Source organism: Pseudophryne corroboree, chromosome 3 (genome assembly GCF_028390025.1).
Source record: "Pseudophryne corroboree isolate aPseCor3 chromosome 3, aPseCor3.hap2, whole genome shotgun sequence".
NCBI classification, from domain to species: domain Eukaryota; kingdom Metazoa; phylum Chordata; class Amphibia; order Anura; family Myobatrachidae; genus Pseudophryne; species Pseudophryne corroboree.
The window spans coordinates 472,036,124-472,054,426 of NC_086446.1; the positions used below are offsets into that span (position 1 = coordinate 472,036,124).

Sequence of the window (18,303 nt, forward strand, 5' to 3'; positions counted from 1 at the left end):
AAGCAACTCATTTTATTAAGAAATATGTTTTGGGGGAGGCAACAGTGCTCTTCTTCACCTAGGGTGCTATAAAGTCTAAGGGGCCTATTTATCATGTCATGTGATAAAACTGCCCAAACTCGCACTGCGATAACTTATAACCGCAGGGATGTATCAATTATCGTATGCAATATCGCAATTATCGCATGCAGGGACAGAGCTTGCGATGACACTCCGCAGCATCATAGGGGTATTTTTCATAAAAAATACCCCGATGTCCTGCCGCGCATGCACCGCCCCCACCGACATCGTTACCACCCGGTCGACCCCCACCCCCGTGTGCAACGGACCCCTTCCCCAGCAGGATAATATACTTACCAGTCCAGTGAGCCGGTCTACGCTGCTCCTTCTGGCCTGCCGCGTGCCATATCCTGTGCGCTCCGGTGAGCCCCGGTGATGTAAAGTGCACTGCCGCTTTGCGGCGCCACTGTACTGCACCAAGGTCACAGCGCAGCATATGGGGGACCCGGCGCCCGGCAGCACTCACTGGAGCAGCAGACACCAGCTTCCTGGACAGGTGAGTATGATTTGTTTTTATTTATTTTTCTCTAACGTCCTAGAGGATACTGGTGTTCCATTTAGTACCATGGAGTATAGATGGATCCACTAGGAGCCATGGGTACTTTAAGAATTTGATAGTGTAGACTGGCTCCTCCCTCTATGCACCTCCTACCAGACTCAGTTTAGAAAATGCGCCCAGGGGAGCAGGTCACGCTTATGGAAGCTCCTGAAGAGTTTTCTGCATTTATTTTATATGTTTGTTATTTTCAGGCAGGGCTGGTTGGCACCAGCCCACTTGCATCGTGGGACCTAGGGGGGGGGGGGGGGGGAGGCCCAACCTCTTGAATGGTTAATGGTCCCGTTCCCCAATGACAGGACACTGAACTCCTGAGGGAACTATTCGCAAGCCCCACCACGGCGAACGTACATTCCCGCTCCACGCCACCATCCCTAACGGAGCCAGAAGAATGAAGAGTGGTGAGTACTAAGCCGGCGTCCCAGCTAGCGGGTCGCCGGACATTATGGCAGCATGAGGGTACGGAGACGCACGGCTTCTAACCAGGGTGGCATGCGTCTCCAGACACAGTACACAGCTGTGTGTCTCAATACACTGTACACAGTACCCACACTGGCAAAAACAGCCTCAAAATGGTTTTCTCTCCATTTTAAGCACCAGATTACCTCAGCCAGTATAAAAAAAAAGCGGGAAGACCGCGCTCCATTGAATGGGAGGGGCCTTCACTATGAGCGGATCTAGCAGCTCATCAGCGCCATTTTCCCTCTGCAGTGGACACAGACGCTGACGGACAGGGACGTGCAGCTCCTCGAAGACAGACTCCAGATTACCTCAGCGGTACCAGGGGATCATAGCAAGGGGGGAGCGATTATTAGTGTACTAAGTCCCCTATCAGTGTATTTAGTCTGCGACCCGGCTAAGCTTGGCATTAGCGATAAGGGCACGGTGGGGGCTGGCTCCAAATAACTCTGTGTCTCCCTGAAGGGCTCTTTGTGGGTTAATTGTGCTTAACCTTTTCGTGTGTGTGTGTGTGCAGTCACATTTACATTATGTCAGGCAAAGAGTGTGTTTCTTGGACAGCGGAGTGTTCCTCTTCACCAGGGGGCTCACTACTGGATACTCAGGGCAATGCACCTTCCCAGAATAGCGGGGCTGAACCAGAGTGGGTTAATTCCATTAAGGGAATGATCTCAAATATTTCTACAAAACTATCCCGCAATGAGAAAGACGCGCAATACTTAAGACAGACTGTGGATGAGTTTATGAATAGAGACCCAAACCAGCATCTCAATCCCCTCCCATTTGTCCGCAAAACTATCTCTGGCCCATATCCTGCAGTCTAACTCTGATGGGTCAGACATGGAGGAGGGTGAGGTGGATTTGGAGGGGGGGATGCTACTCTGTCACAGGGAATAGAGGCTCTTATAGAGGCTATCAGATATGTTCTGCAAATACGTGATGAGGTGTACGAGGAGTGTGAGGAATCTCATTTTAATGTAAAAAAGAAGTTCCTGCGTCAAAGGAATTGAAAACCCTGTTTGAAGAACAGAGGGTTAATCCTGATAAGAAATTTCAAATCCCTAAAAGGTTGCTCTCATCTTTTCCTTTTCCTCTGGAGGATAGGAAAAAATGGGAAAATCCACCAATAGTGGACGCATCAGTCTCTAGGCTGTCACAAAAAAATTGTATTTCCTATCCCTGGTGCAGCCTCCCTAAAAGATACGGCTGATCATAAAATTTAGACTACACTCAAATCATTGTACACAGCTGCTGGGGTGGCCCAGAGACCCACTATTGCATGTGCGTGGATCACAAAAGCCATTGCTAAATGGTCAGGTAACCTAATTGAGGGGTTAGATTCTTTGTCTAGGGGGGGATGTTGTTTTACTCCTGCAGCATGGGGGTCATTCCGAGTTGTTCGCTCTGTATTTTTTTCTCGCAACGGAGCAATTAGTCGCTAATGCGCATGCGCAATGCCCGCAGTGCGACTGCGCCAAGTAAATTTGCTATGCAGTTAGGTATTTTACTCACGGCATTACGAGGTTTTTTCTTCGTTCTGGTGATCGTAATGTGATTGACAGGAAGTGGGTGTTTCTGGGCGGAAACAGGCCATTTTATGGGTGTGTGCGAAAAAACGCTACCGTTTCTGTGAAAAACGCGGGAGTGGCTGGAGAAACGGAGGAGTGTCTGGGCGAACGCTGGGTGTGTTTGTGACGTCAAACCAGGAACGAAACTGACTGAACTGATCGCAGATGCAGAGTAAGTCTGGAGCTACTCAGAAACTGCTAAGAAGTGTCTATTCGCAATTCTGCTAATCTTTCGTTCGCAATTTTGATAAGCTAAGATTCACTCCCAGTAGGCGGCGGCTTAGCGTGTGCAAAGCTGCTAAAAGCAGCTTGCGAGCGAACAACTCGGAATGACCCCCCATATACAGAACTCTGCAAACTTTATGGTGGAAGCCATAAAAGGGATAGGCTTGCTTAATGCACGCACCAACACTATGGCAGTGTCAGCACGCAGTAGCTTGTGGCTACGCCAGTGGACTGCTGATGCGGACTCCAGGAAAGGCGTGGAAGGCCTACCATTCACAGGAGAGGCCTTGTTTGGAGACAAATTATACAAATGGATCTCCAAGGCTACTGCGGGTAAGTCTACGTATTTTCCTTCAGCAGCTCCCCCAGCCAGGAAAGCTTATTCAGCTTCAAATTTACAGTCCTTTCGGGCAGCCAAGTTTAAGGGAAAATCCAGAGGTGCTTCTACTGCCTCCAGAGGCGCAAGAGGTAAACCACGCAAACCAGCAACTGCAGGTGCTCAGGAACAGAGCTCAGGCTCTGCTTCCTCAAAGCCTTCAGCATGACGGAGGACCACGATGCCTGGAGGACTGTCACGTGGAAGCTCAACTAAAATTCTTCAGTCACATCTGGTCAAGTTCGTGCCGGGATCCCTGGGTCATAGATCTTATTTCCCAGGGCTACAGACTGGAGTTCCAATCGCTCCCACCTCACAGATTCTTCAAAGCAGGCTTACCAGCTTCACAAGAGGCAAGTATAACTTAACAGCAGGCCATCCAAAAACTGAAACAGACTCAAGTCATTGTTCCAGTTCCACCTCATCTGCACAACAAAGAGTACTATTCCAACTTGTTTGTAGGACTGAAACCGGACGGTTCGGTACGACCTATTCTGAACCTCAAATCCTTGAACCCGTTCTTAAGAGTGTTCAAGTTCAAGATGGAGTCTCCGAGAGCGGTGATCTCAAGTCTGGAGGAAGGGGAATTCCTAGTGTCTCTGGATATCAAAGATGCGTACCTTTACATTCCAATCTGGCCGCCTCATCAGGCTTATCTACGGTTTGCACTGGAGGATTGTCACTACCAGTTCCAGGCCCTGCCATTTGGTCTCTCCATGGCCCTGAGGGTGTTCACCAAAGTGATGACAGAGATGAGGTTTATACTCCACAAGCAGGGAGTGAACATAATTCCGTACCTGGACGATCTTCTGATAAAGGCGCCGTCCAGGGAGAAGTTGCTGCACAGCATTGGTCTCCCAACCAAACTTCTCCAGGATCATGGCTGGATTCTGAACATTCCGAAATCTCACCTAGAGCCAACACGGAGGCTCCCATTCCTGGGAATGATACTGGACATGGAGTCGCAGAAGGTGTTCCTTCCGTTGGAAAAGGCATTGGCAATCCAGTCGATGGTTCGGGATGTCCTGAAGCCAACCCAGATATCGGTGCATCTATGCATTCACCTTCTCGGGAAAATGGTGTCCTCTTACGAGGCGCTTCAATACAGAAGGTTTCACGCAAGACCCTTCAAGCTCGATCTGTTGGACAAATGGTCCGGATCGCATCTTCACATGCACCAGAGGACCCGTCTGTCGCCAAAAACCAGGATCTCTCTTCTGTGGTGGTTACAGATTTCTCACCTCGTCAAGGGTCGGAGGTTCGGAATTCAGAACTGGATCCTTTTAACCACGGACGCAAGCCTCAGAGCTTGGGGAGCAGTCACCTAGGGGGTGCAGTTTCAAGGCAAATGGTCAAGTCAGGAAGTCATCCTTCCAACCAACATTCTGGAACTCAGGGCCATATACAACGCCATTCTGCAGGCCTCTTATCTTCTTCACGATGGGGCCATTCAGGTCCAGTCGGACAATGTGACGGCAGTGAAGTACATAAACAGACAGGGCAGAACGAAAAGCAGAGCAGCAATGTCAGAGGTGTCAAGAATTCTCCTCTAGGCAGAAAAAAACGCTGACTTCCTCAGCAGACACGACCTGCACCCGTGGTAGTGGGGCCTTCACCCGGAAGTGTTCAGGTGCTTGATACGTCGGTGGGAATATCCACAAATCGACATGATGGCCTCTCGTCTAAACAAGAAGCTCAAGCTGTATTGTTCCAGGTCAAGAGACCCACAGGTACTGGCGGTAGATGCTCTGACGACTCCATGGGTCTTTCAGATGGTGTATGTATTTCCTCCACTTCCTCTTATCCAAAGAATTCTCAAAAGAATAAAAAGGGAAAAGGTTCAAGCAATACTCATTGCTCCGGACTGGCCAAGAAACGCCTGGTACGCGGACCTTATTGAGATGCTTCTCAAAGATCTGTGGCCTCTACCTCTTTGCGAGGATCTTCTGCAACAGGGCCCGTTCGTCTATCAGGTATTACCGCGGGTACGTTTGACAGCATGGAAGTTGAACGGCTGATTCTAGCCAGAAGAGGGATCCCTAACAAAGTTATACCGACTATGATCCAAGCCAGGAAGGGGGTAACGTCTAAACATTACCACCGTATTTGGAAGAAATACGTCTCTCGGTATGAGAGCAGAACTTATTCTGCGGTGGAATTTCACCTGGGATTTTTCCTGCTTTTTCTGCAGGCAGGTGTGGATGTGGGCCTACGTCTGGACTCCATAAAAGTCCAGATTTCCATCTTGTCCATTTTCTTTCAGAAACAAATGGCTTCTCTCCCTGAGGTCCAGGCGTTTTTGAAAGGGGTTCTGCACATCCAACCTCCCTTTGTGCCTCCCACCTTGGAATCTCAATTTGGTGCGGCAGTTCCTCCAATCGGACTGGTTTGAACCATTACAGGAGATGGACGTAAAATATCTTACGTGAAAGACCTTCACACTGTTGGCCTTGGCTTCAGCAAGAGGCGTGTCGGAGCTGGGGGCTTTGTCTCACAAGAGCCCCTATTTAATTTTCCATGAGGACAGAGCTGAACTCAGACCTCGTCAGCAATTTCTTCCGAAAGTGGTGTCTGCGTTTCACATCAACCAACCTATTGTGGTTCCTGTTATCACCGACACTTCCACTACTTCAAAGTCTTTGGATGTTGTGAGGGCTTTGAAGGAATACGTAAAGAGGACAGCTCGTCACAGGAAATCCAACTCGCTGTTCGTTCTGTATGATCCCAATAAAATTGGGTGTCCTGCTTCAAAGCAGACAATTGCACGCTGGATCAGGCTCACTATCCAGCATGCTTATTCCACGGCAGGTTTGTCGGTTCCAAGATCTGTACAGGCCCACTCTACTAGGTCGGTGGGTTCTTCCTGTCTCGGCTTTACAGCTCTGCCAAGCGGCTACTTGGTCTGGTTCGAGAACATTTGCCAAGTTCTACAAGTTCGATACTTTGGCATCCGAAGACCTTCAGTTTGGCCAATCAGTTCTGCATGAACCTCAGCACTCTCCCACCCGGTTTGGGAACTTTGGTACATCCCCATGGTACTAATGGAACCCCAGTATCCTCTAGGACGTAAGAGAAAATAGGATTTTAATTACCTACTGGTAAATCCTTTTCTTCGTAATTCCTGCACTGTTACTTGGTTAAGTATTATTAGTTCAGCTGTTTCTGTTCCTGTTTAAAGTTGGGTTAGCATAGCTTTCCTCAGTTTTGTGTGTGCTGGTTCGGAATCTCACCATTATCTTTATCTATCCTTCTCTCAAAGTATGTCCGTCTCCTCGGGCACAGTTTCCTAGACTGAGTCTGGTAGGAGGGGCATAGAGGGAGGAGCCAGCCCACACTATCAAATTCTTAAAGTGCCCATGGCTCCTAGTGGACCTGTCTATACCCCATGGTACTAAATGGAACCCCAGTATCCTCTACGGACTACGAGAAAATGATTTACCGGTAGGTAATTAAAATCCTATTTTTTATTTTTTGAACAGTGTGATCAACTTGTGTGTCCATCGGACACACATAGCTGATCTCGTGCCGTGTCCCGCTCATTATTATCACAGGGCACACTGCAGTATTTTTTCACATTTTATTTTTAGTAAATTTGTCCACATCGCATTTCCCATTATAAGTATGGGGAATGTGATGTGGCTTACAAAAGAAAAAAAAGTGAATTAAAGAGTTTGGAGCAGTTTTTCATGAAAACTGCTCCAAATGCCCTTTAATACATTCAAGTGTTATTAAAATAATGTGAAAAGGCTGTGAAAACACCCTTTTTCACATTATTTTAGTAAAATTAATGTTAATAAATGGGCCTCTAAGTTATGGCTGTGATCCTCACTGATGATTAGGAAGAGCATTGGTTGCCTTATGATTGGCTGATTGCAGATTACCTTCTCTAGCTAATTGTGTTCCTTGTGGCTACATGATATTATTGTATGTCTTTTAATCTTTACAATCATCGCAAAGAGTCAGAACATTCCCATTGTACTCAGATGTAGTAAAGCAATAAATAGCTGTTGGGGGATTTCTAAACAATCACTAATTTCTCAAATTCAATAGACACATTTAATAAGTAACACACTATAAAATGTTTTTCTTAACACTATACTATGGGAAATAACCACAAGGGGAACACTATTTCTTATAGCTGTATTTAATTAGAATCATTACAAGCACACAGCTGTACCTGGCATTGGTCGCACATGCAGAGGTGGAAGCTAATACCATTATTGCACTCCCAAAATAAACCTGGCTTACATGGCAGATCTGCACACATAATAAAGTGCGTCCAACTCAGCATGCATACCGTATGTGCTCATTTTTATGATATATTTTACAGCGCCCCTCATGAGACCTATTGTGGCCAAATCAGAACAACATATCGGGCATATCGCTCAGTGTGCATGCCCGCAGTCGCTAGTGACGCCGCCTGGTTGGCCCTCCTGCACGGCCAACCAGGCGATAATGCTAGCGACCTAGTTCTATGTAAATGAAGGATGGATTGATATCTCACTCCGTCCTTCATACATTTTTCTGGTGTGTACCCAGGAACCTATATGTCAGCCCGCAGGGCCAAATATCGGCTGGGTACACTGGATAAAGTGTAACCAGCATAAAGCTGGAAACACACTAGGCAATAGGTTGCCCGATATGGCATTTCAGACCAACATATCGGGCAACATCATCTATTGTGTATCCACTACTGTCTGCTCCTGCAGATCGTTTGCAGGGTCGTCCCTGTGGGAATGCAGCACACCCAACGGGATGGCCCAGCCAATGACGGCATGCATTGGAATGCAGTCGTGAATTATATATTGTGCAGCCATGCGATGTATCGGTCAGTGTGTACGTCGGCTGGGTACACACATCATTAAACGAGTACCCAGATTCAGAGTGCTCAGGTCAAATGCTGCTACATAGGAATCCATGTTGTTACAGTATGGGAGACACTGTCACACAGAGCTTTGGGTTGTTAGTAAAAGCAGATTGCTTTATAAGGTCCACACTATTCATATTCCGCTACAAACCTTGAAAAATGTTACTTGTTGAAAAATAAGGCAAACATTTAACGTGCCTGTGTGCCATCACCCGTATTCATACTCTGAGTCTCTGAGGAGGTGTCATGTTGTATTTACTGTAAACCAGGGATGGGGAACCTTTGGCCCTCCAGCTGTTGTTGAACTACACATACCAGCATGCCCTGCTACAGTTTTGCTATTCGGCCATGCTAAAACTGTTGCAGGGCATGCTGGACTGTGTAGTTTAACAGCAGCTGGAGGGCCATAGGATCCCCATCCCTGCTTTACACTATAACCAATAACAGATACTTGCAGTTATTACACTGTCAACATCATGACATGAATTACCATATTGGTGCAGTTCCATTTCACTGTAATTTGCCATTGATATAACAGACTGAAATAATGTATTATCTAAATGATTAATAAATTAACTATAATAAATTAAATGTAGAGAACTACTAAAAACTGAATGTATTTTTTTCCCAACACCATAGACTAAATACAGTAAAACTGATTTCGGGGTAAAGGAAAGTGTTCTGTCTTTTGAATGGTATTTGTTTTATATGGATTGAAATTGTGCGGCTTAAGAACTAATTAACAGGAGATGGGTTTTGGTAAGTAGAGGAATCATGTACTATGTGTGGTCAAATAAATATAATTCCAGGTATGGTGGTGTCAGCTACACTGAAAACATGGTCTGCTATGAGGACACCTGGAACATGCAGTGTTTTGAATATGAGGAGAGAATGTTATCCATATGACTATAGGCAATGTAATCTGCAGCCCTCGCTACTGTATATGCTATCATTATGAGCCAGTGAGCAGTGCAGAGACTGGTCTTATGTAATATTACACAGCCACGCTGAGGGAACTCCATTTGACATGCATCAGCATATGCATGCTATCTGCTACACTACAATCCACCCTATTCTAATCCACTGCATACTAATAGGCAATCTCTCCCATATACACATTAGGACCTCCTGCTTTACCTGTTGTACAAAGCTTGATTTTGCAGCAAAGTGTAATAACATGTATATGCTGAATGGTGCATAAACAATATCCAACCTATACAAAAAATTAGAATACACGAAGGACCCTATAAAATCAATCCCATGAAAATGTGTTCTTATTTATAATAGTATTTTGCACGCAGGCTTGAACACCTGCGTCTCGGCATCTGTGCAATAACAGGACTTCCGTACAGCTGTACACACTGGATGTAATGTACACATCCTAGTATATGGGAATGCTTCCAATATTGCCTCAAGTACATTTTGTAATGATTTGTAATTAGAGTTTACAGCCAGATACACTAACACATAACAAGAAATAAAAAAAGGATAGAAATCTACAAAGAGCTAGCTATAAAAAGCCACTACGGCTTTACAGTACAGCATGGCTGTATAAATAAGGGGTAAAACACACATTCATGCAATGTATATAAAGATTATTGGTTTTATTTATTTTTTATTCATTTTCAGTACATGTCTCAGTTCAGCAGCCAAGCTCTCCTCATATTCCTTAGGATATCTGAACAATATTGCACAAACGCAATCCTCTGTTTCCTGGTTTCCATATTTACCTTGGCAGAATGTTTAAAAATTTGTGATAGAGGGGAAAAAGATTCTGCTAATTGAAATGGTGTTTTACTGGCTGCACCTCCCACCTCCCCCCACACTTGTTCTCGGCAAGGCTATTGTACTATGTATCTTTGTATATTTTAATAATAATAAAAAAAGGGGTACAAATAGTAAGTAATTGGCTTAAGGAGCTGCAAGCAACCATCTTTTTTTTTTTTTTTTTAGAAGCAGTTGTAACTTCTCTACAGAATTAAATGCAATTACAATTGATGCACTTATTGCATATTGTCATAGTAACAAGGTTTAGATGGTACTCACTGTGAGGATTGTCTCCTTATTCTGTTTTTTGGTGGGTGACAGGGACCCTGGGCTCTGTGGAGAGAGGCAAGAGGCATCGTCAAAGCTGCTCTCAATGTCTGACATCTTAGTGTAAATCTATAGATCAGGTAGAGAGGAAGGCTCGGTTCAGTGGCTGTGCATTAGCCCTACTCTTGTAGTGTCCTGAGGCAACAGAGGGAGCTGGATCGCTTGCCTCATGAGGCTCTCGTACTGTGCCCAGTCAAGCAGCACGCGAGCTGGATAATTCAGCCAAAATGCAGTCACACCTCCCTTTTTTTATCCGTGCCTGGACTAAAGGGTAAGCACAGCTGCTCACATGCACAAATGAGGGCAACTAGTAACAATTGCTGTGCTTCCGACCAAAAAAAAAAAAAAAACCTGTTAAAATTGAAAATGAAATGCAACAAAGGCAGAAACCCCCATAATTGCATATATGCCTATCATGGATACCAGGGAAAAAAATCATTTAGCTTCTGCTCAGTAGTGGTTTCATTTACTATTCCTAGACACTGTCCTTTTACTGCAAACATTACCGCATTGACAGGTTATCTAATCGTTAATCATTACCTACAGTACCTGTAAGTATTATATATCTACACGCGTTATTGATGAGAACAGTAAAACAACAAAAGATAATATTGGTACACATAAATAAAAAAAGATTTTTTGTGTGTGTTTGCACTGGAAAAATTCAAATTATGGGAAACAAAAAAAAAAAGATGTATAATATAGTTTGGCATTATTTCATGTAATAGTTGTAATTCTGCACAATATGAAAATACATGGGCAGTGGTACCTACTAGCACTAGCAAAGATCTGCTGTAAAAATAGCCTTATCCTACATACATATGTATATCCTACACACATCCAGACCGACATTTACGTGCTAATGGCGTCAATCTTACCTTTGTTATGCAACAAAGCATGTGCTCAGTCTTGGAGCAGCAATATAATTAATATCTCAGCACCTTTAATGTGGCTTGTCATCATTGTTTACCTATGAGATAGGTCTGCAAACTCGGTCCTCAGGACCCCACACAGTGCATGTTTTGCAGGTCTGCTCACAGAATCACAGGTGAAATAATTAGCACCACCTGTGGACCTTTTAAAATGTGTCTGTGAGTAATTAATACACCTGTGCACCTGCTGGGTTACCTGCAAAACATGCACTGTATGGGGTAATGAGGACCGAGTTTGAAGACCTATGACCTATGATGTAGATATACAGGTTTCCATTCTATTCAGATATATCACACACTCCTCAGTGTAGAGCATAGGTGTCAAACTCTCGGGCCGCATGCGGCCCCAGCTGCCTACTTTTGCGGGCCGCGGGCTGTGCGCTTACCTGAGAAGGGCTAAAGCGGACTTCTGATATTTTAATTAAGGTGCCGGTTCCTGAGCCAATCAGAGCTCACAGACCGGCAACTGCGGCTCTTGATTGGCTGCCGGACCGCGAGCTTTCATTGGCTCACAAAACGGCATTTAATTCCACTGATGCCGCGCCGGAGGAGACAGGGAGACACTCGGCGTCTGACTGACACCAGCGGCCAGGAGCAGCGTGTTCGGAGGAGGTACTGCTCTACCAGAGCGGCAGCTCCGAATAAACAGCGTGAGCACACTGCTGGGGGCTAAATATATATGGCCAATAACAAGTAATATAAATAGTATTATTATAAATGATTAAATAGCATTATTACTACTACATAGGGGAGAGACGCCCGCATTTTATATATGAGGGGAATAACAGCTCCTGGCACACTCAGAAAGATAGTAGATTCTGTGTGTGCCAAGAGCTGTTATTCACCCTCATATATAAAATGCAGTCCTCTCTCCCCTATATAGTAATAATACTACTTATATATTATTATTATTATTATTATTATTATTATATAGGGGAGAGAGGCCAGCATTTTTATATATGAGGGGAATAACAGCTCCTGGCACACTCAGAAAGATAGTAGTTTGTGTGTGTGCCAGGAGCGGTTATTCACACTCATATATAAAATGTGGTCCTCTCTCCCCTATATAGTAATAATACTACTTATTTATTTTATATAAAATGCACAGAGTGGGCATGTGTGTTATCTGGCACTGTGGGGGGGGGGGGGGTGTGTTATTTGGCACCATGGGGGCAATTATGTGTATCGGGCACTGCCAGTGGTGATATACTGTATAAGGGGGAATAACAGCCCATGGCACACACTGATATATGGTATTATTATTATTATTATTATTATTATTACTATATTATTGCATATAAGACTATCTTTTTCTTGCAGCCCACACAAGACTTAGACCTTGATTATTCGGCCCAGTTGGGATTTTTAGTTTGACATGCCTGGTGTAGAGGAATGTGTTAGGGGACTATTGTTTAGATGTGTTATTGTGGGCCTTAGGGACTCGAAACCCTAAAAAGAGAGGGCGATAACAATTTGCCCACTCATGGGGGTGATTCAGTGCAATCATGATGTTTGGGTGTTCACTTCACCATATATTATGGTAGCGAACATTGGTAATTTGCATGTGCGCCTCTATGGGGAAAGAGGTAACATGAGTGATGTAGCGCCTTTGCCCGACCGTTCACATACAAAACACAGGCATTACAAATATAACAACTGGCAGACTGCTCAAGTAGAAAAAGACAGTAAATATAAACAAAACATACTACAACAAAAAACTGCAAAGCATCAGTGCAATGTTTGTGTGATCTCACCATACTTCTGTGGGCTTTCTCAAGGTGCTCCGTTTCCTCACATATTCCAAAAACATACTGTACTGGTAGGTTAATTGGCTGGTACAAATAAATTAACCCTAGTGTGTATGTGTATCTGTAAAGTGCTATGTAATATGTGTGTGTTATATAAAGAACTATTAATAAATGTCAATCGGAGAAAACCTGAAAAACCTCACAAGGGCTGCACAAAAGAATACAGTAGAACACAACCAATGCCATACTCACACCATTTCCAACAGGTTACTGAGCTGCCCCCCCCCCCCCCCCTCCCCCTCCCTTTGTCATGTCTAGCAAAGTTTGAGGATCCGGCAGCTGAGACTTGCCCGAGGAGGTAGATGGCTGTGGGTGAACAAGATGAGGGGGTTGGATATAGTTCCTTCGCATGGGACACGGAGCAATGAAGAACGTAGGCGGGGTTGAAAGTCAATGAATAGTATTTATAATGTACAGGGCTGAGGTAGAGAACTGTGGCTGAAGCACGATGGTTAAAGAACGTAGTTGCGGATAAAGAACTGCAGGTTGTGGCTTGAAAGACGAGGTTGTGAATAATGAACTGCGGAACTGTGGGTGGTGGTTAAAAGACGTGGCTGGAGGTAAAGAACTGTGGACTGTGGTTTGAAAGACGAGACTGTAGATGACGAACTGTGGAACTGTGGATGGTAGTTGAAGACGTGGCTGGAGACAAGGACTGTGGACTGTGGGTTGGAGGACGAGGCTGAAGATAACAATCTGCAGGTTGTGGTCAGTGGTACAAAGACGTGGCTGGTGAAGTAGATCCGTGGAGTGTGGCTTGAAAGACGAGGCAGAAGACCCGGGGCCGACTGTGCCCAAAGAGTCTTACTGGACCGGGTTATCCAGGAGCGCTTCCACAGGCAGTTGCAGGTTAGGAACGGCAGGACTGCAGCAGCAACAGGAAACCGACCAAGCAGGAGCAGGAGTAACCAGAATGCGACAAGGATCCTGGGGGCACAGGCTAAAGCACCTACAACAGGGTTGTAACTTGAAGAACTGGTGTCCCTGTCCTAAACCAGCCCCCTTTTATAGGGAGAGCTTCCCCTGGATTGGCTGGAAGAAACAGGAACTATGCTTAAAACTTGGTCTCCAACATGGCGGCGCCCAGTAATGCAGACCTTTCTGCAAAGCCACATTGCTCACTGCTTCCGGTCTCCTAGCAACGGCTCAGCAAGAGCGACCCGCTGTAGCGGCGCCCCACCGCCACTAGCGGACCCCCTCACCGCCGCCACTGCTGCCCACAGACCCGGCGCAGCAGCCCACCTCCGCCGCTGCCCGCACACCACCAGAGAAGCCAGCCCCGCGGCCCCAGCGTACCGGTAAGACTCTGGCCGCTGACACCCTTCACCGGTGTCCCGCGGTGAAGGGGGGGGGGGGGCAGTTGGAAGGCTTCTGCCACTCGCGGCAGAACAGCAGTGAATAGATGCTGTGCACATGTGTCTTTTCACGGCAGAAAGAGTGAGTGGGGGCATGCCAACAGCTCACAGAGCTCTTGGCATGCCCCCTCACTGACGAAAATGGAAAGAGTGGCTCGCGATCGCTTCATTGCCACGAAGCCACGCCCCCTTTTCCCAAGGTCTTTTGGGACATAAGTACTGGCATCCTCCGACATAACAGCGCGCTGAATTGAATAGTCCGTGACCTCGTTCCAGACGCTATGCGAATTGTGTTTAATAGAATCGACTCCATTGATAACTTAATAACTTGAAAATGAAAACCCGGGCTATGTCGGGTACTTCAGCTAGTTGTAAATAATTATTAATTAATAATGATTACTATACCTATAATCTGTCCTCACTTATTTTGTAGTATTACAAGAAAACATAATTTTTTTTCTTTTAAAGCGGCAGTGATTTACAAGGCAAAACCATGCCTTGTAAATGATTGTCGCTTTACAAAAACATCCGAGTTCGTCCGGCAACCCACACCTCCAGCCATCTCAGGCGGCATTACATCCTGTCCTAAATAGTTAATAAAAACAATATAAATATTATGTAATCAACAGTTTATTATTATCATAATATTACTACTACTATTAATCTGCTGTACCATGTACTTCTACCCCCCCCCCCCCCGCCATTTCCTATGCTATCCGGTCTTTAGGTGGACAACACTTAGATCGACACTCATTAGGTCGACAAGGTCACTAAGTCGACACATGAAATGGTCGACATTAGTTTTTCAAATTTTTTCCATTATATTATTTTTAACTTTTTCATACTTTACAATCCACGTGGACTACGATTGGGAATAGGAACCTGTGCCGAGCGCAGCGGTAGAGGAGCGAGGCACCTTGCCGAAGCATGGCGAGCGAAGCAAGCCATGCAAGGGGACGTGGTACACTAATTGGGGTTCCCGGTCACTTTACGAAGAAAACGACACCAACAAAAAAACTAAAAAAAGTATGTTGACCTTTTTCCATGTCGACCTAATGACCGTGTCCACCTTTTCCATGTGTCGACCTAGTCACTATCGACCAATAGTGGTTGACTTAATGACTGTCGACCTAGTTACTGTCGACCCAACGATCCACACCCATTTCCTATCATCCCTCCCCTGCTCCCCTGGTGTCTTCTGTGTTCTTCACTATGCTCTGATTTTTTTTTCTGTTCTTTGATTTCCAACTTCTACAAATTGCTCATCCTGCCCACTATCACCTGTGGTGCGCCCTATATGGCTTCCTCGCCTGGTACTTCCAGGTGCAGGATGAACAACCTTTGGAACAATTTATTCAATGGTTATCTTGTTAATCTCTTTCCCGTTTACTCGTATATGTTTATCTTATCTCACAGCTGTAACATATGCATGCAGCTGCTTTAACTGATACTCTCAATACTAATAACCAATGCATGTAAAAAATTATCACGTTTGACATATGCTATCCCAACACCACAAGATAACCAAGCGTTGCAGGAGACTCACAATTTTTCACGTTCTCTCCTGCACCCCCTGAAGATTGAAGTGGATAGTATAAGGTGATAATACCAGTAATCGTGGCTCTGTACAGAGTAATTTTACCCCTGCCCCTTCCACACACATCTGCGATTAGTAGGATTTCGCCAATACAGCAAAGGGGCCTAATGATGCGAGAGCCCGGCCCCACCCCCCAAAGTGGCCAGCTGCATCTCCTCTCTAAGACTCACCTGTAGAGGAGAAACAAAATGTTGGGAAGTACAGAAAAAAGCTGATCACTACAATTATACAGTGTAATGATCACTGATCAGTAGTTGAAGTACAATAGAATTTAGGGTACAAACTAAGATACATGGCTGCCGATTCTGAGTTGGACGCTGCTGTGACCGTGTGTCCTTCTTTTGTCGTAGTAGCACCTTTGACTTTATGCTAATGCTAGTATCAGCCTTTCCCCTGATGCACAGCCGTGCGTCTAAATGTGGAAGGGCTGAAACACACGTTGAGTGGCCGCAGTCGCAGCCATCGGAATCACCATCGGGACTTGCACCATGCTAGCTGCAACAATCTCCGTCAGAGTATGGCTTCCAATGTATGCAATTAAGCGTCCAAACCCATTCCTGAATATGTATTAAAAAGTTCATCAATAAAACCCTACTGACACAAATAATGTGTCAACTAAATATTCTGTCATGAAGTTGGAATAATTTTTTTCTAAAATAAATTAGCCCAATTCCTTTGTAATTATGTACAGGCTCAATTTATTTGTGGAGCCTTATCAATTGTGACACAAAGAAGAAATAGAGCGAGTCCCACACAGTTGCCTCGGAATCACCCTCTAGACAAATGCATTCTGACATCAATGGGCTGCAAGAATACTGTGAACTTCAGCGAGTAAATTTCTATATTTAGAGGCCTACAAAGCCGTGATTTAAAAAGGACCATAAACATAAAATATACCTTATCAGACTTTTCATGAAGCTGCATTAAGCCATTAACACTTTATTGCTGAGTGTTTCCTCAGTCCTGTGTGGAGAACATTTTACTATGTGTGTGCCCGTCACATTCCAACATCAAAATCAGGACTTGAAAATCATAATGGATATTTTTTTTAGGCACATTTTCACAACCTTCATTTAAATTAGAGGTTCCCAAACGGTGTCCTCAAGGCACCCTAACAGTCCAGGTTTCAAGTATATCCATGCTTGGCCGCCTGAGTCAATTTGATTTAACCATCTATGCTGAGCCATGGATAATGGATATCTTTAAAACCTGGGCCATTGGGGGTGCCTTGAGGACTGTGTTTGGGAATCACTGGTTTAAACATGGACTTTGGGGGTAATTCCAAGTTGATCGCAGCAGGAATTTTTTTAGCAGGTGGGCAAAACCATGTGCACTGCAGGGGAGGCAGATATAACATGTGCAGGGAGAGTTAGATTTGGGTGGGTTATTTTGTTTCTGTGCAGGGTAAATACTGGCTGCTTTATTTTTACACTGCACTTTAGATTGCAGATTGAACACACCCCACCCAAATCTAACTATCTCTCTGCACATGTTATATCTGCCTTCCCTGCAGTGCACATGGTTTTGCCCAACTGCTAAAAAAATTCCTGCTGCAATCAACTTGGAATTACCCCCTTTGTGCAGTAATAAAAGGCAGCCCAACAAAGCTACCACATTAAACAAGAGGAAATACTTTTGTAGAAAGGGAGATGCTTTAAGCGCTAAAACAGGACTGCTTCTTGTATAAAAGAACTATAAATATGGACTGTAATTCGAGGATATCTATTACTATCCAAACAACAGCAAAGAAAAAAATTGCGACTGCAGATATAGTACTTGCCACTAGAGGTTAATAAATAAAAAAAAAAAAAGATGCATTACACCACTGCACAATAATTAAACATAAAACCATCAATGAATCTTTCAAATTAGATAAGCTCACATAAATCTCAAGAAACAGCATAAAGCTGATATTACTATTAAAACACATTTGTGGAGCTCTCATCCTGCTGGTTGTGTCCAAAGATATTATCCTTAAAAGATAGTGCAAGCAGCAATGTATCTCATAATCCCCACTTTAGATGTAGTCATGGTCACAGAAATAGAAGAGTTCTAAGCAGATTTCTGTGTTCCGATAATAAACGCACAATTGGCTAGAACATAGGTTCTCAAACTCGGTCCTCAGGACCCCACACAGTACATGTTTTGCAGGTCTCCTCACAGAATCATAAGTGAAATAATTAGCTCCACCTGTGGATCTTTTAAAATGTGTCTGTGAGTAATGAATACATCTGTGCACCTGCTGGGTTACCTGCAAAACATGCACTGTGTGGGGTCCTGAGGACCGAGTTTGAGAACCTATGTTCTAGAACAGGGGTGGGGAACCTCAAGCCCGAGGGCCGTATAAGGCCCTCAAAGCCACTTGATGCGGCCCGGCCAGGCTCACCTAAACGAGAGGAGATGCCG

General features: G+C 44.8%; 1 protein-coding gene across 5 annotated transcripts in view; it reads right to left on the bottom strand.

Moving 5' to 3' along the window:
* The window catches only part of GAS7 (growth arrest specific 7), a 675,298-nt gene that overhangs the window by 120,605 nt on the left and 536,390 nt on the right, over positions 1-18,303 (bottom strand). For 4 of the 5 annotated variants that reach the window (XM_063960779.1, XM_063960781.1, XM_063960777.1 and 1 more), the window contains exon 5: positions 10,158-10,211. The exons of the other annotated variant lie outside the window; for it this stretch is intronic. In XM_063960779.1, coding sequence (XP_063816849.1) covers positions 10,158-10,211 — 54 coding nt within the window. The remainder of the gene's footprint in view (positions 1-10,157; positions 10,212-18,303) is intronic. 5 annotated transcript variants of the gene reach the window in all.